The 27,477-nt window shown below is 43.5% G+C and overlaps 2 protein-coding genes and 1 pseudogene across 3 annotated transcripts in view; 1 reads left to right on the top strand and 2 right to left on the bottom strand.

Moving 5' to 3' along the window:
• Positions 1 to 10,667, bottom strand: part of C2H5orf49 (chromosome 2 C5orf49 homolog) — a 28,347-nt gene extending 17,680 nt beyond the window's left edge. The window contains exon 1 of the mRNA XM_032894821.1: positions 10,269 to 10,667. Coding sequence (XP_032750712.1) covers positions 10,269 to 10,517 — 249 coding nt within the window. The 5' untranslated portion in view covers positions 10,518 to 10,667. The remainder of the gene's footprint in view (positions 1 to 10,268) is intronic.
• Positions 10,668 to 12,009: 1,342 nt separating this feature from the next.
• On the top strand, positions 12,010 to 17,024 carry LOC116893532 (annotated as a pseudogene).
• Positions 17,025 to 18,759: 1,735 nt separating this feature from the next.
• Positions 18,760 to 27,435, bottom strand: Fastkd3 (FAST kinase domains 3). Of its 2 annotated transcripts, none has more exons than XM_032894818.1 (7): positions 27,301 to 27,435; positions 24,655 to 26,108; positions 24,383 to 24,468; positions 22,223 to 22,397; positions 21,324 to 21,393; positions 20,545 to 20,659; positions 18,760 to 19,103 (listed from the first exon to the last, which is right to left on the bottom strand). In XM_032894818.1, exons 2-7 carry the CDS (start codon positions 26,078 to 26,080, stop codon positions 19,005 to 19,007), a joined length of 1,971 nt encoding a protein of 656 aa, XP_032750709.1. In that variant the 5' UTR covers positions 26,081 to 26,108; positions 27,301 to 27,435; the 3' UTR covers positions 18,760 to 19,004. The 2 variants fall into 2 exon arrangements, with proteins under 2 accessions (XP_032750709.1, XP_032750710.1); XM_032894819.1 differs by lacking the exon at positions 27,301 to 27,435 and adding an exon at positions 26,495 to 27,227.
• Between the last annotated feature and the right edge of the window lie 42 nt (positions 27,436 to 27,477).

Here is a 27,477-nt window from a genome sequence, read left to right as displayed (position 1 = left end):
ACTCAATTCCCCAATAAAAAGACACAGATTAACAAACTGGATATGCAATGAGGAACCAGCATTCTACTGCCTACATGAAACACACCTCAAGGACAAGGACAGACACTACCTCGGAGTAAAAGGCTGGAAAACAACTTTCCAAGCAAATGGTTTGACGAAGTAAGCTGGAGTAGCCATTCTAATATGGCATAAAATTGATTTTCAATCAAAAGTCATCAAAAAAGATAAGGAAGGACACTTCCTACTCATCAAAGGAAAAATCTACCAAAATGAACTCTCAATCCTAAATATCTATGCTCCAAATTCAAGAGCACCTACTTACGTAAAAGAAACCTTACTAAAGCTCAAAGCACACATTGCACCTCACACAATAAAGGTAGGAGATTTCAACACCCCACTCTCATCAATGGACAGATCATAGAAACAGAAATTAAACAGAGACATAGACTGACTAAGAGAAGTCATGAACCAAATGGACTTAACAGCTATTTACAGAGCATTCTATCCTAAAACAAAAGGATATACCTTCTCACCACCTCATGGTGCTTTCTTCAAAATTCAAAATCAGTCATAAAACAGGCCTCAACAAATACATAAAGATAGAAATAATCCCATGCGTGCTATCAGACAACCATGGGCCAAAGTTGGTCTTCAATAACAATAAAGAAAGAATGCCCACATATACATGAAAGATGAACAATGCTCTACTCAATGATAACCTTGTCAAGAAGAAATAAAGAAAGAAAGAAATTAAAGACTTCTTAGTATTTAATGAAAATGAAGGTACAACATACCCAAACTTATGGGACACAGTGAAAGCTGTGCTAAGAGGAAAACTCATAGCTCTGAGTGCCTGCAGAAAGAAAGAGGCGAGAGCATATATCAGCAGCTTGACAGCACACCTAAAAGCTCTAGAACAAAAAGAAGCAAATACACCCAGGAGGAGTAGAAGGCAGGAAATAATCAAACTCAGAGCTGAAATCAACCAAGGAGAAATAAAAAGGACCATAGAAAGAATCAATAGAACCAAAAGTTGGTTCTTTGAGAAAATCAACAAGATAGATAAACCCTTAGCCAGACTAGCGAGAGGACACAGAGAGTGTCCAAATTAACAAAATCAGAAATGAAAAGGGAGACATAACTACAGATTCAGAGGAAATTCAAAAAATCATCAGATCTTACTACAAAAACCTATATTCAACAAAACTTGAAAATCTGGAGGAAGTGGACAATTTCCTAGACAGATACCAGGTACCAAAGTCAAATCAGGAACAGAAAAACCATTTTATCAACCCCATAACTCCTAAGGAAATAGAAGGAGTCATTAAAAGTCTCCTAACCACTTCATATTCATCAAAGGAAAAATCCACCAAGATGAACTCTCAATCCTAAATATCTATGCCCCAAATACAAGGGCACCTACATACGTAAAAGAAACCTTACTAAAGCTCAAAACACACATTGCACCTCACACAATAATAGTGGGAGATTTCAACACCCCACTCTCATCAATGGACAGATCATGGAAACAGAAACTAAACAGAGATGTAGACAGACTAAGAGAAGTCATGAGCCAAATGGACTTAATGGATATTTATAGAACATTCTATCCTAAAGCAAAAGGATATATCTTCTTCTCAGCTCCTCATGGTACTTTCTCCAAAATTGACCATATAATTGGTCAAAAAACGGGCCTCAACAGGTACAGAAAGATAGAAATAATCCCATGCGTGCTATCAGACCACCACGGCCTAAAACTGGTCTTCAATAACAATCAAGGAAGAATGCCCACATATACTTGGAAATTGAACAATGCTCTACTCAATGATAACCTGGTCAAGGAAGAAATAAAGAAAGAAATTAAAAACTTTTTAGAATTTAATGAAAATGAAGGTACAACATACCCAAACTTATGGGACACAGTGAAAGCTGTGCTAAGAGGAAAACTCATAGTGCTGAGTGCCTGCAGAAAGAAACAGGAAAGAGCATATGTCAGCAGCTTGACAGCACACCTAAAAGCTCTAGAACAAAAAGAAGCAAATACACCCAGGAGGAGTAGAAGGCAGGAAATAATCAAACTCAGAGCTGAAATCAACCAAGTAGAAACAAAAAGGACCATAGAAAGAATCAACAGAACCAAAAGTTGGTTCTTTGAGAAAATCAACAAGATAGATAAACCCTTAGCCAGACTAACGAGAGGACACAGAGAGTGTGTCCAAATTAACAAAATCAGAAATGAAAAGGGAGACATAACTACAGATTCAGAGGAAATTCAAAAAATCATCAGATCTTACTATAAAACCTATATTGAACAAAACTTGAAAATCTTCAGGAAATGGACAATTTCCTAGACAGATACCAGGTACCGAAGTTAAATCAGGAACAGATAAACCAGTTCAACAACCCCATAACTCCTAAGGAAATAGAAGCAGTCATTAAAGGTCTCCCAACCAAAAAGAGCCCAGGTCCAGACGGGTTTAGTGCAGAATTCTATCAGACCTCCATAGAAGACCTCATACCAATATTATCCAAACTATTCCTCAAAATTGAAACAGATGGAGCACTACCGAATTCCTTCTATGAAGCCACAATTACTCTTATACCTAAACCACACAAAGACCCAACAAAGAAAGAGAACTTCAGACCAATTTCCCTTATGAATATCGACGCAAAAATACTCAATAAAATTCTGGCAAACTGAATCCAAGAGCACATCAAAACAATCATCCACCATGATCAAGTAGGCTTCATCCCAGGCATGCAGGAATGGTTTAATATACGGAAAACCATCAACGTGATCCATTATATAAACAAACTGAAAGATCAAAACCACATGATCATTTCATTAGATGCTGAGAAAGCATTTGACAAAATTCAACACCCCTTCATGATAAAAGTCCTGGAAAGAATAGGAATTCAAGGCCCATACCTAAACATAGTAAAAGCCATATACAGCAAACCAGTTGCTAACATTAAACTAAATGGAGAGAAACTTGAAGCAATCCCACTAAAATCAGGGACTAGACAAGGCTGCCCACTCTCCCCCTACTTATTCAATATAGTCCTTGAAGTTCTAGCCTGAGCAAACAGACAACAAAAGGAGATAGAGGGGATACAGAATCGGAAAAGAAGAAGTCAAAATATCACTATTTGCAGATGATATGATAGTATATTTAAGTGATCCCAAAAGTTCCACCAGAGAACTACTAAAGCTGATAAACAACTTCAGCAAAGTGGCTGAGTATAAAATTAACTCAAATAAATCAGTTGCCTTCCTCTATACAAAAGAGAAACAAGCCGAAAAAGAAATTAGGGAAAGGACACCCTTCATAATAGACCCAAATAATATAAAGTACCTCGGTGTGACTTTAACCAAGCAAGTAAAAGATCTGTACAATAAGAACTTCAAGACACTGAAGAAAGAAATTGAAGAAGACCTCAGAAGATGGAAAGATCTCCTATGCTCATGGATTGGCAGGATTAATATAGTAAAAATGGCCATTTTACCAAAAGCGATCTACAGATTCAATGCAATCCCCATCAAAATACCAATCCAATTCTTCAAAGAGTTAGACAGAACAATTTGCAAATTCATCTGGAATAACAAAAAAACCCAGGATAGCTAAAGCTATCCTCAACAATAAAAGGACTTCAGGGGGAATCACTATCCCTGAACTCAAGCAGTATTACAGAGCAATAGTGATAAAAACTGCATGGTATTGGTACAGAGACAGACAGATAGACCAATGGAATAGAATTGAAGACCCAGAAATGAACCCACACACCTATGATCACTTGATTTTTGACAAAGGAGCCAAAACCATCCAATGGAAAAAAAGCATTTTCAGCAAATGGTGCTGGTTCAACTGGAGGTCAACATGTAGAAGAATGCAGATCGATCCATGCTTATCACCCTGTACAAAGCTTAAGTCCAAGTGGATCAAGGACCTCCACATCAAACCAGACACACTCAAACTAATAGAAGAAAAACTAGGGAAGCATGTGGAACACATGGGCACTGGAAAAAATTTCCTGAACAAAACACCAATGGCTTACGCTCTAAGATCAAGAATCGACAAATGGGATCTCATAAAACTACAAAGCTTCTGTAAGGCAAAGGACACTGTGGTTAGGACAAAACGGCAACCAACAGATTGGGAAAAGATCTTTAGCAATCCTACAACAGATAGAGGCCTTATATCCAAAATATACAAAGAACTCAAGAAGTTAGACCGCAGGGAAACAAATAACCCTATTAAAAAATGGGGTTCAGAGCTAAACAAAGAATTCACAGCTGAGGAATGCTGAATGGCTGAGAAACACCTAAAGAAATGTTCAGTATCTTTAGTCATAAGGGAAATGCAAATCAAAACAACCCTGAGATTTCACCTCACACCAGTGAGAATGGCTAAGATCAAAAACTCAGGTGACAGCAGATGCTGGCGAGGATGTGGAGAAAGAAGACACTCCTCCATTGTTGGTGGGATTGCAGACTGGTACAACCATTCTGGAAATCAGTCTGGAGGTTCCTCAGAAAATTGGACATTGAACTGCCTGAGGATCCAGCTATACCTCTCTTGGGCATATACCCAAAAGATGCCCCAACATATAAAAAGACACGTGCTCCACTATGTTCATAGCAGCCTTATTTATAATAGCCAGAAGCTGGAAAGAGCCCAGATGCCCTTCAACAGAGGAATGGATACAGAAAATGTGGTACATCTACACAATGGAATATTACTCAGCTATCAAAACAACGACTTTATGAAATTAATAGGCAAATGGTTGGAACTGGAAAATATCATCCTGGTGAGCTAACCCAATCACAGAAAGACATACATGGTATGCACTCATTGATAAGTGGCTATTAGCCCAAATGCTTGAATTACCCTAGATGCCTAGAACAAATGAAACTCAAGACGGATGATCAAAATGTGAATGCTTCACTCCTTCTTTAAATGAGGAAAAAGAATACTCTTGGCAGGGAAGAGAGAGGCAAAGATTAAAACAGAGACTGAAGGAACACCCATTCAGAGCCTGCCTCACATGTGGCCCATACATATACAGCCACCCAATTAGACAAGATGGATGAAGCAAAGAAGTGCAGACCAGGAGCAGGATGTAGATCGCTCCTGAGAGACACAGCCAGAATACAGCAAATACAGAAGCGAATACCAGCAGCAAACCACTGAACTGAGAATAGGACCCCCGTTGAAGGAATCAGAGAAAGAACTGGAAGAGCTTGAAGGGGCTCAAGACCCCATATGTACAACAATGCCAAGCAACCAGAGCTTCCAGGGACTAAGCCACTACCTAAAAGACTATACATGGACTGACCCTGGACTCTGACCTCATAGGTAGCAATGAATATCCTAGTAAGGCACCAGTGGAAGGGAAGCCCTGGGTCCTGCTAAGACTGAACCCCCAGTGAACTAGACTGGGGGAGGGGCACAATGGGGGAGGGTTGGGAGGAACACCCATAAGGAAGGGTAGGGGGAGGGGGATGTTTGCCAGGAAACCGGGAAAGGGAATAATACTCGAAATGTAAATCAGAAATACTTAGTTAATAAAAAAAAAAGAAAGAAAAAAAGAAAAAAAAAGAACATTATTTAATTTTGAAAGTCCAGCTCAAATACAAATTATGGCATCCCTTATTCAAAGAGAAAAATAAAGACTTTATAATTGAATCTCAAAAAAAAAAAAAAAAGTCTCCTAACCAAAAAGAGCCCAGGTCCAGACGGGTTTAGTGCAGAATTCTATCAGACCTTCATAGAAGACCTCATACCAATACTATCCAAACTATTCCACAAAATTGAAACAGGTGGAGCACTACCGAAATTCCTTCTATGAAGCCACAATTACTCTTATACCAAAACCACACAAAGACCCAACAAAGAAAGAGAACTTCAGACCAATTTCCCTTATGAATATCAACGTAAAAATACTCAATAAAATTCTGGCAAACGGAATCAAAGAGCACATCAAAACAATCATCCATCATGATCAAGTAGGCTTCATCCCAGGGATGCAGGGATGGTTTAATATACAGAAAACCATCAACATAACCCACTATAGAAACAAACTGAAAGAACAAAACCACATGATCATTTCATTAGATGCTGAGAAAACATTTGACAAAATTCAACACCCCTTCATGATAAAAGTCCTGGAAAGAACAGGAATTCAAGGCCCATACCTAAACATAGTAAAAGCCATATACAGCACACCAGTAGCTAATATTAAACTAAATGGAGAGAAACGTGAAGCAATCCCACTAAAATCAGGGACTAGACAAGGTTGCCCACTCTCTCCCTACTTATTCAATATAGTTCTTGAAGTCCTAGCCAGAGCAATCAGACAACAAAAGGAGATCAAAGGGATACAAATTGGAAAGGAAGAAGTGAAAATATCACTATTTGCAGACGATATGATTGTATACTTAAGTGATCCCAAAAGTTCCACCAGAGAACTACTAAACCTGATAAACACCTTCAGCAAAGTGGCCGGGTATAAAATTAACTCAAATAAATCAGTAGCCTTCCTCTACACAAAAGAGAAACAAGCCAAGAAAGAAATTGGGGAAATGACACCCTTCATAATAGTCCCAAATAATGTAAAATACCTCGGTGTGACTTTAACTAAACAAGTGAAAGGTCTGTATGATAAGACCTTTAAGACTCTGAAGAAAGAAATTTAAGAAGACCTCAGAAGATGGAAAGATCTGCCATGCTCATAGATTGGTAGGATTAATATAGTAAAAATGGCCATTTTACCAAAAGTGATCTACAGATTCAAAGCAATCCCCATCAAAATTCCAACCCAATTCTTCAAAGAGTTAGACAGAACAATTTGCAAATTCATCTGGAATAACAAAAAAAACCCAGGATACCTAAAACTATCCTCAACAATAAAAGGACTTCAGGGGGAATCACTATCCCTGAACTCAAGCAGTATTACAGAGCAATAGTGATAAAAACTATATGGTATTGGTACAGAGACAGACAGGAAGACCAGTGGAATAGAATTGAAGACCCAGAAATGAACCCACACACCTATGGGCACTTGATTTTTGACAAAGGAGCTAAAACCATCCAATGTAAAAAAGATAGCATTTTCAGCAAATAGTGCTGGTTTAACTGGAGGTCAGCATGTAGAAGAATGCAGATCAATCCATGCTTATCACCCGGTACAAAGCTTAAGTCCAAATGGATCAAGGACCTCCACATCAAACCAGATACACTCAACCTAATAGAAGAAGAAGTGAGGAAGAGTCTCGAACACATGGGCACTGGAGAAAATTTCCTGAACAAAACACCAATGGCTTATGCTCTAAAATCAAGAATCGACAAATGGGATCTCATAAAACTGCACAGCTTCTGTAAAGCAAAGGACACTCGTTAGGACAAAACGGCAACCAACAGATTGGGAAAAGATCTTTACCAATCCTCCATCTGATAGAGGCCTTATATCCGAAATATACAAAGAACTCACGAAGTTATACTGCAGGGAGACAAATAACCCTATTAAAAATGGAGTTCAGAGCTAAACAAAGAATTCACAGCTGAGGAATGCTGAATGGCTGAGAAGCACCTAAAGAAATGTTCAACATCTTCAGTCATAAGGGAAATGCAAATCAAAACAACACTGAAATTTCACCTCACACCAGTGAGAATGGCTAAGATCAAAAACTACAGCAGATTCTGGCAAGGATGTGGAGAAAGAGGAACACTCCTCCATTGTTGGTGGGATTCCAGACTGGTACAACTATTTTGGAAATCAGTCTGGAGGTTCCTCGGAAAGTAGGATATTGCACTACCTGAGGACCCAGCTATACCTCTCTTGGGCATATACCCAAAAGATGCCCTAACATATAACAAAGACACGTGCTCCACTATGTTCATAGCAGCCTTATTTATAATAGCCAAAAGCTGGAAAAAACCCAGATGCCCTTCAACAGAGGAATGGATACAGAAAATGTGGTACATCTACACAATGGAAATCTACTCAGCTATCAAAAACAATGACTTTATGAAATTCATAGGCAAATGGGTGGAACTGGAAAATATCCTCAGTGAGGTAACTCAATCACAGAAAAACACACATGGTATGCACTCATTGATAAGTGGATAGTAGCCCAAATGCTCGAATTACCCTAAATGCACAGAACACATGAAACTCAAGAAGGATGACCAAAATTCGGATTCTCCATTCCTTCTTTAAAAGGGGAACAAGAATACCCTTGGGAGAGAATAGGGAGTCAAAGTTTAGAACAGAGTCAGAAGGAACACCCATTCAGAGCCTGCCCCACATGTAGCCCATATATATATACAGTCACCAGACTAGATAAGATGGATGAAGGAAAGAAGTGCAGGCTGACAGGAACCGGATGTATATCTCTCCTGAGAGACACAGCTAGAATACGGCAAAAACATAGGCGAATGCCAGCAGCAAACCACTGAACTGAGAATGGGACCCCTGTTGAAGGAATCAGAGAAAGGACTGAAAGAGCTTGAAGGGGCTTGAGAGCCCATAGGAACAATAATGCCAACCAACCAGAGCTTCCAGGGACTAAGCAACTACCCAAAGACTATACATGGACTGACCCTGGGCTCCAACTGCATAGGTAGCAATGAATAGCCTAGTAAGAGCACCAGTGGAAGGGGAAGCCCTTGGTCCTGCCAAAACTGAATCCCTAGTGAACAGGATTGTTGGGGGGGATGGTGGTAATGGGGGGAGGATGGGGAGGGGAACACCCATATAGAAAGGGAGGGGAAGGGCTGGGGGGATGTTGGCCTGGAAACTGGGAAAGGGAATAACAATTGAAATGTAAATAAGAAATACCCAATTTAATAAAGATGGACAAAAAAAAAATAAAGTGTCTCCTGGGCCATAGGAATGCCTGTAAGGCATTTTCTTAATTAGTGATTGATGGATGAAGCACATTCTGGGAGGTGCCATCCTGGACTGGTGGTCCTACGTTCTACAGGAAAGCAAGCTGAGCAAAGTCATTGTGGGCAATCCAGTAAGTAGCACCCCTCCAAGGCCTTGGCATCAACTTCTGCCTCCTGGTTCCTGTCGTGCCTGAGTTCCTGCCCTCACTGCTTTTGTATGATGAACTGTTCTAGGAGTCTGTGAGTGAAACAAAGTTCTTTTCAAGTTTGCTTTTGGCCTTGGTGTTTCTTCACAGCAACAGTAACCCCAACTAAGACACTGTTCTTATTGTTTCTGCCATCTAGAGTCAGAATGTTTCCCACACCCTGGACCTTACAGACATTGCAACTAGGGTCAGGGTTTGTCTCCATTGTTACCTGACACTTGATACAGACAGACCCCAGGGGGTTGAGCCACCTTAAGTAGAGCAACCCTGACACTCCACTGACCCACCAACCGGTAGTGGGCAGAAAGAGTGACCCAGCATGCTGGCAGTACTCACTCAGTTTTTTATGGAATGGATGGGTAGCAGCTTCTCCCCTGTTCCCAGAGGGGCACCTCTGGTCAGCTTCCCAGGAATGGCTGTGATTGCCTGATCCCTTTATGCTCACACCTCTTTGCAGTTCCCACTCTCAGGGCACATTTGCATCACTTTACTTGCACCAAGCTCACATCTGTCCATCCTCACTTCCTGAGGTGTCTACAACTGTGATTGTGATGGCCATATTCTTGGTGCCCTTGTGCCTCTGTTCAAGGCCTCTCTCTTGCCTGCTAACCATGTCTGCCTCACTGGTGTCAAATTCCAGCCCCTTCACAAGTGATAACACAGGGGGCCCTGACCCAGACTCTGGTATTTAGCCCTAGCTAACCCCGAGACCAGTTCCACATCTGTAAACCAGGAGGCTTCCGTGCTAGCCACAGTTCCGCACCCCTATACAATTCCTTTGGACTCTGCAGCTCAGTGCAGTTTGTCCTGGGCACCACCCTCTACCTAGAGCTGCAGTACCTCTAAAGCCTCTAGTACTTTGACCCCGCCCTCCTACCTTGGCTAGCTGCCCTTGGACAATATCAGAAATAGTCCTTCCCAACCCTCTCCTCACACTATTAATACCACACCTCAAACCCTCCCCTATTACTGTCTGGACAGCTCACGTTCTGTGGTCCCACCCCAGGCCCCTCCCTCGCACTGAAGCAACGCCCTCATCACATTCCTTTCCGCTCTGAGCCCTCCCTGATAGTGCGGACTCGTGTGTGTGTGTGTGTGTGTGTGTGTGTGTGTGTGTGTGTGTGTGTGTGTGTGTGTGTGTCCCCCTCCTCTCTCTCTTGGACCTGCTCACCTGGCCCTCGCGACTGAAGTAGCTGTGCTCCTTGGGGCCCTGATGCCGTGGCGGGATGTAGCTGAAAGCTGATAGCGCTGAGATGGGCAAAGGTCGGGGTTTGCCCCGCAGGGTTGCGGCGGTAATTTCCTCCTCCTCCTCCTCCTCTTCTCCCTCTTCTTCTCCTGCCTCCTCTTCCACCTTTTCCTCCTTCTCCTTCACGCCACCGGGGTCCATCGCTCGCTGCTCCTTCTTGGCCGGTCCCTCCATCAGGCTTCTGCGTCCCTCCAGGCGTCTGCGCTCGGTCGTTGCCTAGCAACTGCGCCTTGTTCTCAGCATCCACTTTGTGACGTTCCTTGACGCTTCCTTCTAGGTTCTTTTCACTTCACAACCTGAGCAGGTGTGTTTGTGGCTTTCCAAGTAGGAGCCACCTAAGGGACCACACCCAATCCTCTACATCTGATTACCAGCACAGTTTGTTTTATGTTTTGGGCATTCCTTAACTTTGCAGATCATGACAGAAAGCTACTATGCGTCAAGATCTGACGGTTCAGCCCTGAAACAAACAGCCCTAGGTCACAGAGAGCTTACAACTTGGTGAAGTCAGATGACAAAGATGAGAAAGGCTACAGAGGTCCAGAGAGTGTGATCCAACAGAAAAATGAGGGCCGTGTGTATATTGCACATATTGAAAAGGCTAAGGGCAGAGAAGCATGGGCTGCACACATGTACCTTGCATTTCATATGTGGGTAAGGCACAGGAGCAGAGGAGAGTGACCTTGGCACAGGAGTCAAGTTCATAGGATTTCAGGCAGCTCTGATCATGCTCCCTCCTCAGCTCCAGGAAGCCCACTCCCTCCTTTCCTCTGTTCTCCCCTGGTAGATTGCCTGAGTAGACCATGAGTCAGAAAAAAAGACCACCATAAAGCAAAGTCTCAACGCCTTTAGTCTTGCTGGAAATCACTTAGCGAGGTCACTTAGTGACCATCTACCTGGGGCTTGGAGATGTGTAGAAAACAGAGCCATCACCCTTCTCCCAGGAGCAGAAGTCACAAGAGCATGCCAGTTAAATGTTATCATCCCCATGAAAGTATCAGTAAGGGCTGGAGAGATGGCTCAGTGGTTAAGAACATTGACTGCTCTTCCAGAGGTCCTGAGTTCAAATCCCAGCAACCACATGGTGGCTCATAACCATCTGCAATGAGATCTGATGCCCTCTTCTGGTGTGTCTGAAGACAGCTACAGTGTACTTTCATATAATACATAAATAAATAAATCTTTAAAAACAAAAAAAAGAAAGTATCAGTAAAATAAAATAAAATACCCTCTATAATCAATCTACTCTCAACCTTTCCCACCTCTCCCAGCCTTTCCAAAGACAGACTGAGAGGTCAGCTGAGGCCCCTTGCAAGCTTTGTATAAATGATAAAGTATACACACTTGCACAGGTAGACGGGGCTGACAGAAAATATGGTGAGAACTTGGCTCCAACCTAGCCCAAATTGAGATTATTCCATTACAGAAATCCCGTTCACAGCCATTCAGACATATAATTTTGCTAGCTGCAATTTCATTCAGTTACTTATTTTGCTAGTAGTAAAAGAAAACTTCACAAATAGCACTTTAGTTAAACACAATCGCTAGTTAGCTTTAACTTTAACTGTCAGTGCCAAACAGCCTGGAGTCACCTGGAAAAGGAATCTCAGTAGAAGGCTCACCCCCATTAGATTGTACTGTTGGCATGTCTGTGAATACCGTCACAATGTCGGAGGATTCAGCCTACTGTAGGTGTACCAATCTCTGGCAAGGTGGTCTTGGATTATGTTTCTTCTTATAGCTAAGCATGAACCTGCAAGCAATCTGGCTAGTAGCATTCTTCTATGGTTTCTGCTTTGAGTCTCTGCCCTGAGCTCTCTCAAGAATGGACATGGACTGAAGTGTAAACAAAATTGAACCTTCCCTCCCCTGAATTGCTTCTCTTCAGAGTATTTTATCATAGCAACGGAGGGGAATGAGCACACATAGAAGGCAGGCTTTGTTCACGGATATGGCAGTGGGTGTAGGGACTACTGCAATGGGTCTTTCAGCCTGAGATCGAGATCAGGCTCAACTCCCAGGTCTCACAACGTTCCTGAAACTAACAAGATACACAGGGCATCTCGCCAGGAGCCAAGGAGCAAGTGCCATGGATTAAGAGAGGAAAAGTGAGGGTACAGGGGTACTGGCTAAACCTACCTGGCAGAAGACCTCCTGAATACAGACCAGGCAGTCAGGGATACCTTGGAGGATTGTGGATGGTCAGATCTAGTGAGGAAGGTTGAGCATGGATAGAACTTTCGAGTGGAGTCTTGTTATACTAACTTTGGGTTCTTTTGCTAAAACTAAATTGTGCAAGGAAAAAGCATAGATTGCCTAATGTGGGATGGAAAACAGCTAATCACCTCAGACAGTGAACCAAAGTAATAATTACATCAAAGTATAACTTAGAGAATAAATGAGTTTACTGTGGTTACTTATAGGAGTGTACAAGAAGGGTTACTTAAAGAAGCAAATACAACTAAAATAATCTTGTCACCAAAAAGCCGAACCCAGGTGTCAATTTACAAAAGCTCAAACTCTGGAGACTTCAATGTGACTCAGAGATGTCTCCATAGGTTAGAGAACCTTCGCTGAGTAGCTCAACTTATTCTTTTCTCCACCAGCAATCTTTCACTGCTTCTGTAACCTTGGTGAGATGTAGTGTGTATTGTTAGTTTCAGGAACTTTGTGAGACTTAGTAGTTATTTAAGTCCTGAGCTCATGAGCATTTCCCCTTCTTTCCTGAAGGAAATATTTCAACTTAAAACTTCCAGGTCTATAAAGAGACTGCTCCAGATAGAACACCTGAACCCACAGGAAACTGCTAAACAACAGAAGATTCAGAATCCTGGCCAAAGTTGACCAGGCAAAGAGTTTGTGATTTTATTAGACTGAAAGCTCTCCAGGGCATGGTCACTTGAATCTTTTATCTTGGATGGTTCAGTAGGTACTCAGCAAGTACTTGATGACAAATAAAAATTGGTGCTTTAACCAATCCCTGACATTATAAATGATGCTCTCTTATGCTTACAGACAGAAGCATGTTGCCCTCTGAGAGGCTCCACCCAGCAGCTGACTCAGACAGATGCATACAACCACAGCCAAACAGCAGATGGAGCTTGGGAACTCTTATGGAAGAATAGGAGGAAGGATTGCAGGCCCCAATGAGATAAGAACTCCACAATAAGACCAACTGACCTGGACCCTTGGGGCTCTCAGAGACTTAACCACCAACCAAAGAACATACATGGGCTGGACCTAGACCTCCCTGCAGCTTGGCCTTCATGTAGATCTCAAGCAACTGGAGTGGGGCTATCCCAGAAGGTGTTGCCTGTACAGGAAATGCGTTCTCCTTGCTGGACTGCATTGTCTGGCCTCAGTGGAAGAGGAAATGCCTAGCCTCACAGAGATTTGAAGTGCCAGTGTTGTGGGGAGGAGGGTATTCAGGGGCCCCTACTGGGCTCAGAGGAGAGGGGGAGGGGGAAGGATTGTGGGAGGGGATGACTGGGAGTGGACAATGAGCAGGATGTAAAATGAGTAAGTAAAACAATAAAATTCAATTTTTAAAAAATGTTGCTTTAGCTTGAGTTTCCTCTAAATTTGAGTCTAACTAGGGATCAGATGCTCATGAATTATTTAGGAGGTAATTCCAGGGAGCAGGAGAAGGGGCCACAATGACTGAGAAGCAGGGGAGGCTGGATCAGTCCATAATGTTGGACTAGGACCTGGAAATTGCGTGTCCTGAGATACTAAAATTGATTGACATCTGTCTGTCTGTCTGTCTGTCTGTCTCTCTCTCTCTCTTACACACACACACACACACACACACACACACACACACACATATCCTGGTTTCTCCTTTAGCACAATCAATGCCGTGAATTTGCTGCCCCCTAGTGACAGCCTAAGAGGATATCCCTGCCGATTCCAGAGTCTGTGCCTAACAATTTTCACCTATTTTCTTTTTTCACTGCACTCGTTAAAATATAACAAGATTAGACCTTATTCAAAATTGTCAAATATGTGCTACTAAGAGCTACTGCCTGGATATGCTTGTGATCACAGCAATCAGGCACAAAGATTCAGAGGCACGGACACTCAATTTAGAGACCCAGATGTGACTGTACCAGATTCATGCCACTTGGTGAAGCCAAAAACTATTTATTAGACTATTTTTATGACACAAACACTCTCAGGATTAAAATCTAAACAGAGTGCTCGCTTCAGCCGCACAATACTAAAAAATCTAAACAGAACCAGGGTTGATTCTCCCTTTCTTTCCTGGAAACATCCCCTTTGCTTTGTACCAGGCATGACAGCCAGGGTCCCTGTGCTCCAGATCCCAACTCAGACTACAGATCATTCTGGGCCTAAGCAGATGGCTTCTGTGCATGCTTCCAGAGTGCCACTGCTCTGTACGAGTGCCCCTGGTATGTGTATCATTTGACTTGTGTAGTCTTTACAGGTTTAATTTTCTTGTGGTGAACCTTAACATGGCTAGAATCCTTACATGAGGACACACTTCAAAGAGAAGTGAAGAGGCAAGAACCCATACACACCCCAAAGGAAGGAAGCCATTTAAAATGTAACATCACATACACACACACACATGCACATGCACACATGCATACCTACTGATCAAATGCCAATGCCAGGAACAGACCAAGGCTCCCCAGGGCACTACAAAGTACACAAAGCAGTAAAGTGTTCTCTCCTAAGTCTTCAAAAGTGCATATCTTGCTGACACCATGACTCTGGACTCCTAGCCTCAAACTGTGAGGGCTGATACTTTATCCCACCACTGTGACCCACTCACTTTGTGGTACTGTTACAGAATCCCTAAAAGCATAAAACAAAACTTGCCCTGATTTGCTTTTTACTGCTTTAATAAACCCATAGTCAAAAAGCAAGTTGGGATAAGAAAACACATTTCAGTTTATAGACTACTACAGTCCATCACTGAGAAGCAGGCCAGGAGCTCAAGCAGGAACCCACAGGCAGGAACTGAAGCAGAGGCCGTGGACAAAGATGCTTACTGGCTCACTCCTCCCTGTTCTCTGCTCAGCTAGCTTTTTTATATGGTGCAGGAATTTCACTGCCCACAGTGGACTGGGACCTTCTGTATCAACCAGTAGTTAAGAAAATGCTCCCACGAGTAAGTCTGTCCGAGGCCACTAAAGCCCCCTCTTCCCAGGTAACTGTCCACTGAGGCTATTCTCTTCATCAGTGTCCCTTGTGGTTCAGATCCTGTGGGCCACAAGGATGTCCTCATAGCTCAGACAGATTATACAGGCCAGAGGATATCTCATATATGGCTCAGAACCCACAGACAAGAGGGATGTCACACTACCGCATCTTTTCCTCAGGCCCTGAAACACAAGTCCATCCCCAGCAAGTGAGGAAGTGGAAATGAACTCAGGCATCAGGATTCTTGAACAGTTCTTACTGTGGGACATAAAACCATGCCAGGAAGTTTGATAAGGTAGAGCAGGTTAAGACCCAGAGACTTGATTTTGTGAAGTGACAGAGTGGGGACGGTCATGGTTCCTTGCTGGTGTGGCTCCAGTGTCTTGGCATAGACCCACAGTAGGAGAGGCAGTTTCTCTGTCCTTCCTCTAGTGACATTTATTTATCTTCAGAACTATATTTTCAGCTTTATTAGAAACCTTATCATCAAAGGAGTTGGCTAGCGATGTTACCAACAAGACAGATCCTCAATCCACGATTCCTGTGTATTCACTGGGAATCTCAACACTCTGGTGGTCAAGAAGTCTGATGTGGAGACCATCTTTACAAAGGATAGCAAAATTGTGGGTTGCTCTGTGCATAAGGGCTTTGTTAATGAAAGAAATGTCCAAGGTGCAGTAGCTGGAGAGGATGGCAGAATGATCGCTGGCCAGGTTTTAGATATTAACCTGGCTGCAGAGCCAAGTGAACCTAGGAAAAAGCAGGTAGGAAATATTCTACAGCGATGTACGGGTCTTCATTTGACTTGGACGAGGACTTTCAACAGGATTATGGCAGGGCGTAAACAGTTACCCAGCACGTGTTCCTCCTCGTCCTCGTCCTTGTCCTCCTCCTTCTCCTTCTCCTCCTCCTCCTCTTCCTCCTCTTCCTATTGCTTGAGCATGGCGCCTTCCAAATGCCAGCGTGTCCAGGAACACCTCATGAAGGAGCAAAAGTGGATTCAATTTGAAGAGTAGACAACGGGGATCTTCTTCCAAGTCTGGAAAGTTGAAAGGTGATGACCTTCAGCCATTAAAAAGGAGCTGACTCAGGTAAAACAAAAAGTGGATTCTCTGCTGGGACGCCTGGAAAAACTTGAAAAAGAACAAAGCAAACAAGCAGACTTGTCCTTCTCGTCTCCAGTAGAGATGAAGAATGAAAAGTCTGAAGTGCAGAGCAGCACCCCCGTGAAATGATGAGAAATGCAAAGACGGAGTCTGGGCGGTGCAGAGGACTCTGCTGAGGAGAGTGGATGCTGGATGATAACAATAGTGAAGACCAGGGGGGATGGGGGAGCTGGAATCCAGGGATGAGAAGAGTACCTCTAACTCTACCTTGCTTGCGTCTATTTCCCACAGCTGGAGTTGAAGGACGATGAAAAAGAGCCCAAGGAAGGAGAAGATGACAGCGCCAATGGGGGGAATGACTCTTAAGCGCATAGTGGAGCTTTGAAATCTTATCCCTTTATTCATTTACCTAGGCGCTTGTGGGAGATCAAAGTAACACCAGATCCTCTCCCCTAGAATCTTCTGCACATTCTCACTGTTCTCCCTCCTCATCCTTCCTGTGTTCAGTAATTCATAATTGCCCTGTGCCTGCTTCCACTTTCACTTCCTGTGATGCTCCTTAGTAGTTTTGTTGTCTTACCCTGTAAGATTTGCTTTAAATTTGATACCTCTTTGACTTAACAGTAAAAAGTTGTATGGTTTTTATCAAGTGTCTCCAAAATAATCTCTTGTTATGCAGGGAGTAGTTCTTCCCGTTCACGAGTGCAGTCGTCGCTTCCCTAACTGCAGAGGCATCTCGTTTACTTGTAACCCTGAGAGCAGCTTTGCACACTCATGTGTTTTCCCTCACACGAGTGACTGTTACCACAAATGTAACCATGTATTTTTGTGAATGGGAGTTGGCATGTCAAATACATCGTACAGGAAAATAGTGTAGTAGTCTTTTAATATTTGCTTTCTAAAGTTATTTTTGTGAACAGCCTGATGTTTGGGACCTTTTTCTCAAAATTAAACAATTCCTTATTAAACCAGAAAAAAAAAAAAAATAAAGACTCAGAGGTTCAGTGGGCACACACCTGAGGCTTGGTAACTCCCAGCTCCCTGCCAGATTGCTGGCCTGGAACATAGGCCACCCTCCTCCCATAAAGGAAACTGCCCTGTGGTCACATAGGCCCAGAGCAGAGTTCTCCATGCTAATGAGGTACCTTGAGGCCCAAAGTGCTTAGCCAGTAAGCTTCCCTTCCCAGACATCCCACCCTGCAAAAGGTATTTAATTTCAGGTCAGACCCTGAGAAAAGAGGTATGGTACGTTACCTATCCATTTTCCACCATGAACAACCAATAAACTGTTTAGAACTATGGACTGTCTCCTTTCATTAACATCTGCTGAGGTGAGCCATGGTGAAGTCATTTGACTACAGAGCCCCAGTTTAATTCTGCAGCAGAAGGCCTCTCTGAGCTCCCAGGCACAGCTGCCACCAAGTTAAGGACAGTCAACACAATCTAGTGATTTCCTTCCCCCAATCCCTGACCTATCCTGGGCTAGACCCTGTCCTCAGCCCTCAGGCCACCGACTCCCAGTGGCACCTGGATGTTCAAGAGTCTGAGAATCCCATGGCCCGGCCTTGCCGCAGGCCTGGGGGGACCCCTGATCCAGCTCCGGCTTTCCACAGCTCCAGACTGCACTTTCTCATCCCTGGAGCAGTGTCACAGCACCTCCCTACAGCCCAGTGCAGCCTGGGGTAAGTGTAGTCAAACTTGCCTCCCAAGAAGCTGTGCCCAGGGCGGGGCAGAAGCAGACTGACACTTAGCATGCTGTGGCTTCTCAAGACCAAGCTGAAGCAGCCTACTCCACACTGTCTAAAGCAGAAGGCACCAGAGACATGGGAATATGATGTCCAGTGCTCAGCAGAGTGGAGAATGGTGCACACATCCCTGTGCAAGGTCACAAGCCCAGCTTTCTAGCTTGCCTCACACCTGTCCCAAGAGGGAGAGAAATTGAGGCCACTAATGCATAAACAACAATGTTTACCCCTTCCCTCCCTCCAGGCACTCCCAACCCCAACCTGAATAGTTCTGCTTTCCTGACTCCACCCTTCTCACCAAATACCACTGCCACCAATGAAGGAAGTGAGAGATAAACTTCCTCCTTATCCTCACTACAAACAGAAAACCACATCTTAAAAACAAGACAACTAACATTTACTTGTTACATTATTTTATTGCATTTGAATGATCCTGCTCTGCAGTGAAGGCATCTAAGACGCCATTAAATTAATTTCAAATTTACCACCAATACACATATACATGGTATAAGAAAAGACGCAGACCCTTTTCAGATCCCAAGTCTGTAAACATAATTTCCATATAGTGGCTAATTCACAAATTAAACTCTCTTACAAATATAATCTTTTTTCACTGTGAATCCTGAAGACAGTTTCCTCTGTTACCAGTGGACTGTGGAGCTTTGAGAAAAGAGCTTTCTTTGTAAATAGTCCACCAACTCAAGTCTTGATGTAAGCAGCTCCAGCTCATGATAGGGAACCTATGAAAGGAAAACCACCATTAAAACTCCTGGTGACGCTGCTGCCCTCAACATTGGTTCTTACACCCTCCTCCATCAGAGGAGTGACAAAGGTCCTACCTGACATCTGCACCTGGAGTTCCCAGCACCTAGAGCAATGCTGGCTCAGAGGGGCAGCTGAGAGAGGAGAGGAAGGCGAAGTACGTGCATCACAAGAAGTGAACCTGAGCTGGAGGCCAATGAACCACTAGAGTTTACATAAAGCCAGAGACAACCCCAGCTATGAAAACACCAGAGGCAGAGGGAGAAAGTAGAGAAAAATGGAGGGCTTGCGGAGAGGGAGCAGGCAGGGGAAGAGAACAGAGAAGGATGGGGAAAGAGGGAGTTAGGAGGGATGGGGAGGGACAGAGCTGGGAGCACAGGCTAGGTGGTTGAGCATGTGTCTACAGGGTCTGTAGACACATTTTAACTGTGTGCAGACTGGGTAACGCATGGTCCTGAGCAGGCCATGTGCCTAAACACTCTATGTGTACAGACTGGATAATGCAAGCTCCTGGGTACTAACACGGAAGTCTCTAGTTTAGGCTGCAAGCAATAAAGAAGCAATGGTACCTGAACACACACTACATGGCTAGCTCTTAGAAAATCAATGTGGGAATGACAGGATACCATGGAAAAGCCACGAGGAAGGTAGAGAGGAGTTAGCAATACTAAAGAGAACTGGAAATGTGTGTATCCGTGTTTACTACAATCCCCCAGCAGACCTTACAAAATCCCTATTGAAAACATAATGTTGGAAGAGTAAGGGTAGATAAAGACCCTGGAACAACCTTGCTAAATTTACCCATTAAATCAGACAGAAACGGAAGCAAAAGCTATTCCAACAACAGTAATTCTGAAGGCAGAGGTGAGCATGTTGATAAGGAAATAGGTATGTACCACTTTGGAAAATACCAAGCTTTGAAAATCCTAACTACAAAATGTGAGTCAAGTAATAAACCGAATCAACCCCTAAGATATAAACTAGTGCCTGGAGCATCAAGCCACTTACTGTTACAGTAAATTAAAATAGAGGCTGGGTCTGTAAAATCCATGAGCAGACAATGTCAGGAAGGATTTGGGAGCTAACGCCACACTTGCTCAGATTGCAGCTTGGACCTTTTCTTGTACATGGACTTGAAAGAACTTACTAGCCCTGCAAAAGTATAACTAGGATGTTCCTACAAGACCTCGAACAGACAACAGGCAGGCCATCAACGATGGACCATCCTAGCCAAGCCCATGACCGCCCTCGTCTGGCCCCACTTCTCTTCTGAGTTGGTTCTACTTGTTGATTGCAGTTCATTCCAGTAAAGTCTTTGGAGTTGTACTGTGTACCATGTACGTAATTGAAAAAGCAAATTTTGGTAACGGACACTGCATTTTGAAGGAAAAACAAAAACAAAGACAGGTGATACCATACCTGAACAACCTGGTAACCAAGTAACCGCAGGTGTCTTTGTTTAATGGCCTCTTTTCCAAGTAAGTGTTTACTGCCCAAGCAAAATCGCTGTGGGCCATCAATACACAGGGCCACCCTGAGAAAGCAAAAGCAATGAGTCAAAGTACACCCTTCCTTGCCAGAAATTACTTGTTTAGCCCTATGTGCCACTATTATTTTTAAATCAATCATGAATAGATGGCCCTTTCATTTGTTGAAAAAAAATTTAATCCTATTAGTGTTTACTGAATGAAAGGATTTTTCCAAAACTGAGAGATTCAGCATTTGTTTTCGCTTGTTTTTCCTTTTATTGAAAATAGATTCCTTTCTCCTAACAGTCCCCATGATGGTTTACCCTCCCCGGACTCCTTCCAGGTCCTCTCCACCTCTCCTCTCTTCCAGAGCCACTCCCTTTTTGTCTCATTAGAAAAGAACAGGCTTCTAAGAGATAATAACCAAACACGACAAAACAATATGAAGCCTCTCAAAGTTGGACACAGCAACCAACAGGAGGAAGAGTCCAAAGAGCAGGCAAGAGAGTCAGAGACCCACTTGTCTCACCGTCAGGAATCCCACAAAAATACTAAGCTAATCACTTAACATCTACACCAGGGCCTGATGCACACCCATGTAGGCTCTGTGCTTGCTGCTGCTGCTCCATGAAGCTCAGGAGTTTAATTTCCAGAATCATGCTTGTCTATCTTAAGAAAAGCATCCGTTTGCCAACTTAAGTCTTTAACTTAACCCACAGCTTTCTTTACCTTGTATGGACATCCTCATCCACTGTAAACGGCAATACGAATCCATCTTCGTCTAATTTAATTTCAACATCTGGCAAAAGAAAGGAAAAATTCTTTGTGTGATACCCTCAACAACACTATTTTCCTGTGCCTTGTGTTTGTTCACTTCTTCCATAATGCCTTTATCAGAGGGCTGAGGCTGCAAAGTAATGGCCACAACCCACAGTGACAACAGTTATTTAATTGGCCTTACAGACTACACAAGCCAGCTTTGCACCAAAAGGTCTCAATTACTCTGAAGCAGAGTGGTTTCAAGCAATTAACAGAATGCCAAGAACATGTACTCTTTCTTCTTCCTCATGCAACAAAAGGTGTGAATTCTTCAATAAAGAGTAAAGAAAATCCTCAAAATTAAGCCAACACCAAGGCAGTTGCAGACCTCAACCCTGCTCACAGGTCTGCTCTCTTCCCGCGTGTCTTAGTGTTTCTACTGCTGTGACAAAACACCATGGCCAAAAAAGCAAGCTGGCAAGGAAAGGGTTTATTCAGCTGACTTTTCATCATTAAAGTCGAACAAGAGTTTAAACATTGCAGGATCCTGGAGGCGGGGGCTGATGCAGAGGACATGGAGCACTCACTATTCTATTTATCCATCAGTCTTGGAGGTTGCCGTTCCTTCTCTCACTCAGCAGATGAAGGACTGAGCAGAGAACTGTTAAGTGCTGTGCCCAGGACATCCTGCTACTATGTGGCTGATGTGTTAAACTCAAACTCAGAGTCCTGGTTCTCCTGGCCAGGCCTCTGCTGACCTCTCCTTCTGCTCGCCTTCAGGAGAGGGAAGGTTCTGTCCTGCATCTCACAGATGTCTAGCCACGACATGGACAGGATGCTTCTGACAAAACAAGCCCCTAGTTACTTACCTATGGTATAATAATAGGGTGTCAACACTTTTGAAGCAAAATACAATCTTGATCCTAAAAGATCAATCAGTCCAATCACCACAGACTTATAAAGATGGAGATCCATGGGCGTCTCCAGGGAGCAGAATGGAGTGAGGAATGACTTCACTTGATATTTAGGAAGGAGTTTGGGGCCCTAATATTCATACATGCAAACATAAAAAAGAAAAAGATATAAGGCCACAGAGTGAGTTGAAAGCTACTGGGATAAAAGACTGATCCAAAATTACTTTATATACATGGTATGTTTCTAAGACATGGGTACATCATTTTCTGAAAATGACAATACACAAGATGGCTGCTATAGCTCATATTTTTTAAATGAGTAAAACATACACAAGAGCACTCAGGTTAAAAGATTTTTTGGGATGCATGGAGTTCCTTCAAGGTCATAATCACTCTCAACTACAGTTTTTTGTTTTTATGAACAAGGATTGCTCAGTGTAGCTGACCGTCCTGGCCTCGATAGATTTGCCTGCCTCTCCCCCCCAGTGCTGAGATTATAGATGTGTGCTGCCACCAGCACTTGGCTCTCAGCTGAAGTTTTCAACAGTAGTATTCTAGTTTGCTTTTCTTTGCTGTGATAAACATGATGACCAAAAGCACAGAGAGGAGAGGGTTCATCTGAGTTTACACTTCCAGGTCCCGGCCCCTTATTGAGAGAAATCAGGGCAGAAAGCTCAAAACTGAAGCAAAAGCACCAGGGAATGCTCACTAGCTCCTGCTCATCTGGCTTTCTATACAGCCCTGCCTAGAGATGGAGCCACCAGTGAGCCACCTTTCCAAGCCAATCAAGAGAATGTTAGCACAGATATGGCCAATCATATTGAGGCAATTCTTCAACGGAGGTTACTTCTTCCCAGGCTGTGTGAAAGTGATAAAAACTAATCATGATAAAAGGAGAATGTAGTAAAAGTAACACTTCAGTTCCTAAGGAAAAGGGAGTGGGATAAAACAAAGGGGTTAACAAGCTGTCTGGTCATCTGGAAAATAAGATAACCTTTACCATCCATGGCAGAATACAAGTCCCATACATCCTGTGCACTCTCTTTGACATACGGAGCATACGCACACACATGCACACAGGAGACTGTGAGATAAGTGTGTTGACACATACTATGCAGTGACAAAGCATGCAGATCCCAACACAAACAAATAACAACATTTTAAAAATTAAAGTACACATACCAATCCCTAAATTGTAAGTGTGCTAAAACAGGAAATGTTGTTTTAAAAGCGGAGTCAAATGTATGGCAGAACAGAAATGAGATGTTACCGAGATAGGAAACTCAAAAGTTACAGATAGCTGTCTGAAAAAGTTTTCAAAACTTCTGCACTGCAAAATCATCAATAAAGGCTTTAAAAATAATAAAAACTAAAGAAAAAAGAACCATGTACAACAGTTATATATTAACTCCTGTCTCATATGAGTTATAGCTATAGAAAGACGAGTTGTAGGAAATCTAAATTAAGAATAAACATTTGAAAGCATGCTCAAGGCCATCACTGCTCATTGAAATGCAATTTAACCACGTGGCAGGGCAGTTCCTCTCAGGCGAGAAATGACAAGGTTTCAAAGACCAACCACACTGCAGCTGACACATGGAAGTCATGGCCATCCCCTTCATCTACTGTTGGGCACCGATGATATGTATCCCTGTTAGTGGGAAATGTCCACCTTTATCCGTACTTTATCTGTACTACACAAGCTTTGTGACTTATGAGAATAGGGCCGTGTAGAAAGGCAAGCACCAGCTGAACTCCAACAAGCTGGGCACGGCTTTAGGAGACACTTAGAAGCAGCTCTCTGCCTCTGTGCAGACCAGAGTAGCACAGCAGTGATATGAAGTTCGAGAGCCTGTGGTGGGAAAGATGAGTAGCGAATGTCTCATGTCTGATGAAGTCTAAGGAGCTACATGGCCAGAAACTCATCTTCTAGGACAAGAATGAGGAAAGGGGACATCTTCCAAAGATGGGGCCACAAGATGTCCGTGACCAATCAGCCTAAGAGAAGGTTCTGCTGTTTGAGATCAACATCAAAGGAAATTAAATATATCAGAGAGCACAGAAGATGAGCATTTGTTTTACATAAAGCCATGCCACTCATATCTCTATTCTCACCTTATAGAAAGGACACTCTAGGACAGAGGTTAGGAAAAGTTGGGTCATCTGTGCCAGGCTCACTCTGTCCAAATATGACTCTTTACCTGAAAAAAAAAAAAAAAAGTTAAAAACTGTTGGGTTGGAATGTTGGCATGTAAAGAGGGATTATGGTCATAAAACCACCCATTACTCCTGAAGCAAGCAGTTTCAAATGACACTAGAGCTATGAGTCAATGTAAACAGTGCCCAGGCACCCCGAGCCATTACAATCAATTTGTTAACTGCCTCACCTTGCAGCCGTTGAAGGAAAAAGGGGCTGAATATTTTTGACATAAAGTTGACCGGATGGCGCTCAATCAGTGAACATGAGTGAAGAAGCCTCAATAGCATCTTGGGTGGAAAATGACGTAAATGAGCAAAGAGCACATTTTCTACCTTCCTAAACAGAGCAGGGGCATTTGGTGGTAAATAATTGAGTTTTCCAAATGGCTCAATTAATTCAGAAATCTGACTTGGTGAAAACTTTTCGGACTGACAAACAAAAATCTCTGCAACTACATCGAAGATGGGCTTGGAAAGAATCCGCTTTCTACTGCAGTACTCCATCACAGAGCTGGCAACAGCGGGGTCCAGGGAGAAGCACTGGGCAGCAACATGTTGCTCTAAGGCCTCTGTGAAAAACCTGTCACTGTGTCCAAAATAAACAAATGCCTCCAAGACTTGCCTGAGCTCCTCATTAGTAAAGCGGGGAATGTATCTCACAACAGACTTGCCCAGCTTTATAAGCAGTGGGCGTGCGTGAGTCTGGTCCAGGGCCACTAAGGCAGTAAGAACATGGCTAATGGATTTAGGGCTCAGGTAGGAAACTATTGAAAGGGAGAAGTTGTTTACGGTGTTTAAAAATGTCTGATGTTTGTCTACTTCTTCAGGACACGCCTGCAGAATCCTATAAACGGACACGATATCCTCTGGAGCAAATGTTTCCAAATTTTCACTTTGCAGTTGACAGATAACCAGTTTCAGGGTCTCACAACTTGCACCTTGAAGCCTAGCCAGACTTTCCCCAAGAACACAAAGATGGTGGACTTCCAGACTGCCTCTTCGCAGCCGGCGCTGGCATTCTGCCACAAGGCTCAGCACCAGGCTACTTTGAGGATCTATAACCAGAGACTGCAAAACGGTCACCAAAACAGCATTGGTCAGATGTGTGGGATCCCGCTCACAGCGAAGGCACAAAGCCTGGAAGACTCGGTTTTCCAGTACTTCTTTGGGTAGTCTCTGCTCATCATCTCTTTTCCCTATCTCACAAATCCTGAGCAGAGCTGCTGACGCCAGAGTGACAGGCAGGGTGTCCAGTGTATGTATGAAACTCAGCACTTCCTCAAAGGAGGCGAAGCTGTTTAGCCTCCTGGAAAGCATCTCTTCATCCTCATTTTTAAGAGTCTGTTCCGGCTGGTTCCATACCTGTGCTTGAGAGAACCATGGCTCACCGACTGGATGAAGGTCATTTCCGTTTTCTGAGTGGAAGCTTTTACAGTATGCATGATAGAATCTGACCCTGAACAGATCAGGTTGTAGGGAGCAGAACCAAACACGGAGGCAATCTCTGACTGCCTTTTGGACATTATTGGCAGGGTGAATTTTCAGAGCAACCACAGCTCCGGGCATCCAAAAAACAGACGTATGACAAAAGGCCCTCCGCAGGGTGAACGCCATGCCATAGGGTCACCACACGTGACTTAGCCTAAGAAAATAAAAGAAAAAAAAGGTCAAATGCTAAGAGGACTTAACATCAACATTTATGAAAGAATGAGTATCCCATGACAAAGATTAAAAAAACAAGAACCTTGCAAAAACGTTTTAAAAACCAAGGCTTACTTTTCCTATCGAGCTAAGAAACAGAGAAAACCTGGGAGGCGGGTGCCCACTCTCCTGGCCCGGACCTCCACACCTAATTGGCTGACACCCAATAGTTTCACCAATAACTAGCCAGGCCACCCATATAAGACATGCATTTCTAGGCAGTGCCACAAAGTTTTTTTGTTTTTTAAATGAACTATGCCTTAAATCTAAACTCCTTGAGTCATAGGTGTATGTAAGATCTCAGATTAATGTTTTACCACAACGTACCTTTATAAAGCTTTCCTCTTCAAGGACCACGTTCTATGGACAAAGTGAAGAGACTACACCAACACATGCCTCCTTTAACATGTAAAGTTGGTTGCCCATTAAATAGCTCCCAAAACCCCATAATCATATACATCAGTTACCACTCAGGCTTTCAGGCCCACGTGTCTCTTCAGTTTTCAAAAGATCCTATTTTCTGATTCATCAGCACTCATTGACTTAGTTTCACTCTGGCTCATCCTGAAATTTCTTTTCTGTGGACCGTGAACACCTTAGTGTTGTCAGGTGCACTGAAGAATCATAGGGCTGACATCCTGTGGCCTCACTATATCAGGGCGAGATGCTGGCTCCTAATCACTGCCACGATCGCAGCCCAGTCTTTACTGTAAGTTACAGTACTTCAGTTCGTCTGGTTGAAGCTTTTCCAAATAAGAAACTGCAGCAACAGGGAAACCACCGTGCCCAGTGAAGCTGGGAGCGAGAGAAAGAGCTAGAATTTAAATTCTACCTCCAAATCTCGAGAATTGCGTGTTGGGGGAAGGAGAAGCCAATGTTTATATTTACGTGAGAGGAGAAGCAGCCGGCAAAATTCAAACTCCAGGTACGAGTCGAGCAAAGAATGGCAATCTGCACTGAGAAGCCAGGGAGGCGGCGGGGCTGAAGCTCACGCACTGGTTAAAACAATCACAGAAAAGCAAGCGGAAAAGGCATCGGCAGAGGCAGGCGCCGAGCGGCCCGACCGGAACCCACGGAGTACGCTGGAGCGGGAGTTGGGGTGGGGTGGGGGGGCGTAAACCCGCGGAACTTACCGAGCGGCTCCGAGCCACGTCCGGGACAGGACCAACGCAGAACTTCCAAGCCCCACGGACACCCGCACGCACTGTCCCTTACCTGTAGGACATTTTGGCGCGTGCGCGGCGCTAAGGCACCGCCCTCATTCGGCACTCAGCGATTGGCCCAGGTCCTCCAGCATTCCTATTGGTGAT

The sequence above is a fragment of the Rattus rattus genome, chromosome 2, assembly GCF_011064425.1.
Source record: "Rattus rattus isolate New Zealand chromosome 2, Rrattus_CSIRO_v1, whole genome shotgun sequence".
NCBI lineage: Eukaryota > Metazoa > Chordata > Mammalia > Rodentia > Muridae > Rattus > Rattus rattus.
The sequence above is the reverse complement of the archived record's forward strand: the minus strand, read 5'-3'. Positions and strand labels throughout refer to the sequence as shown.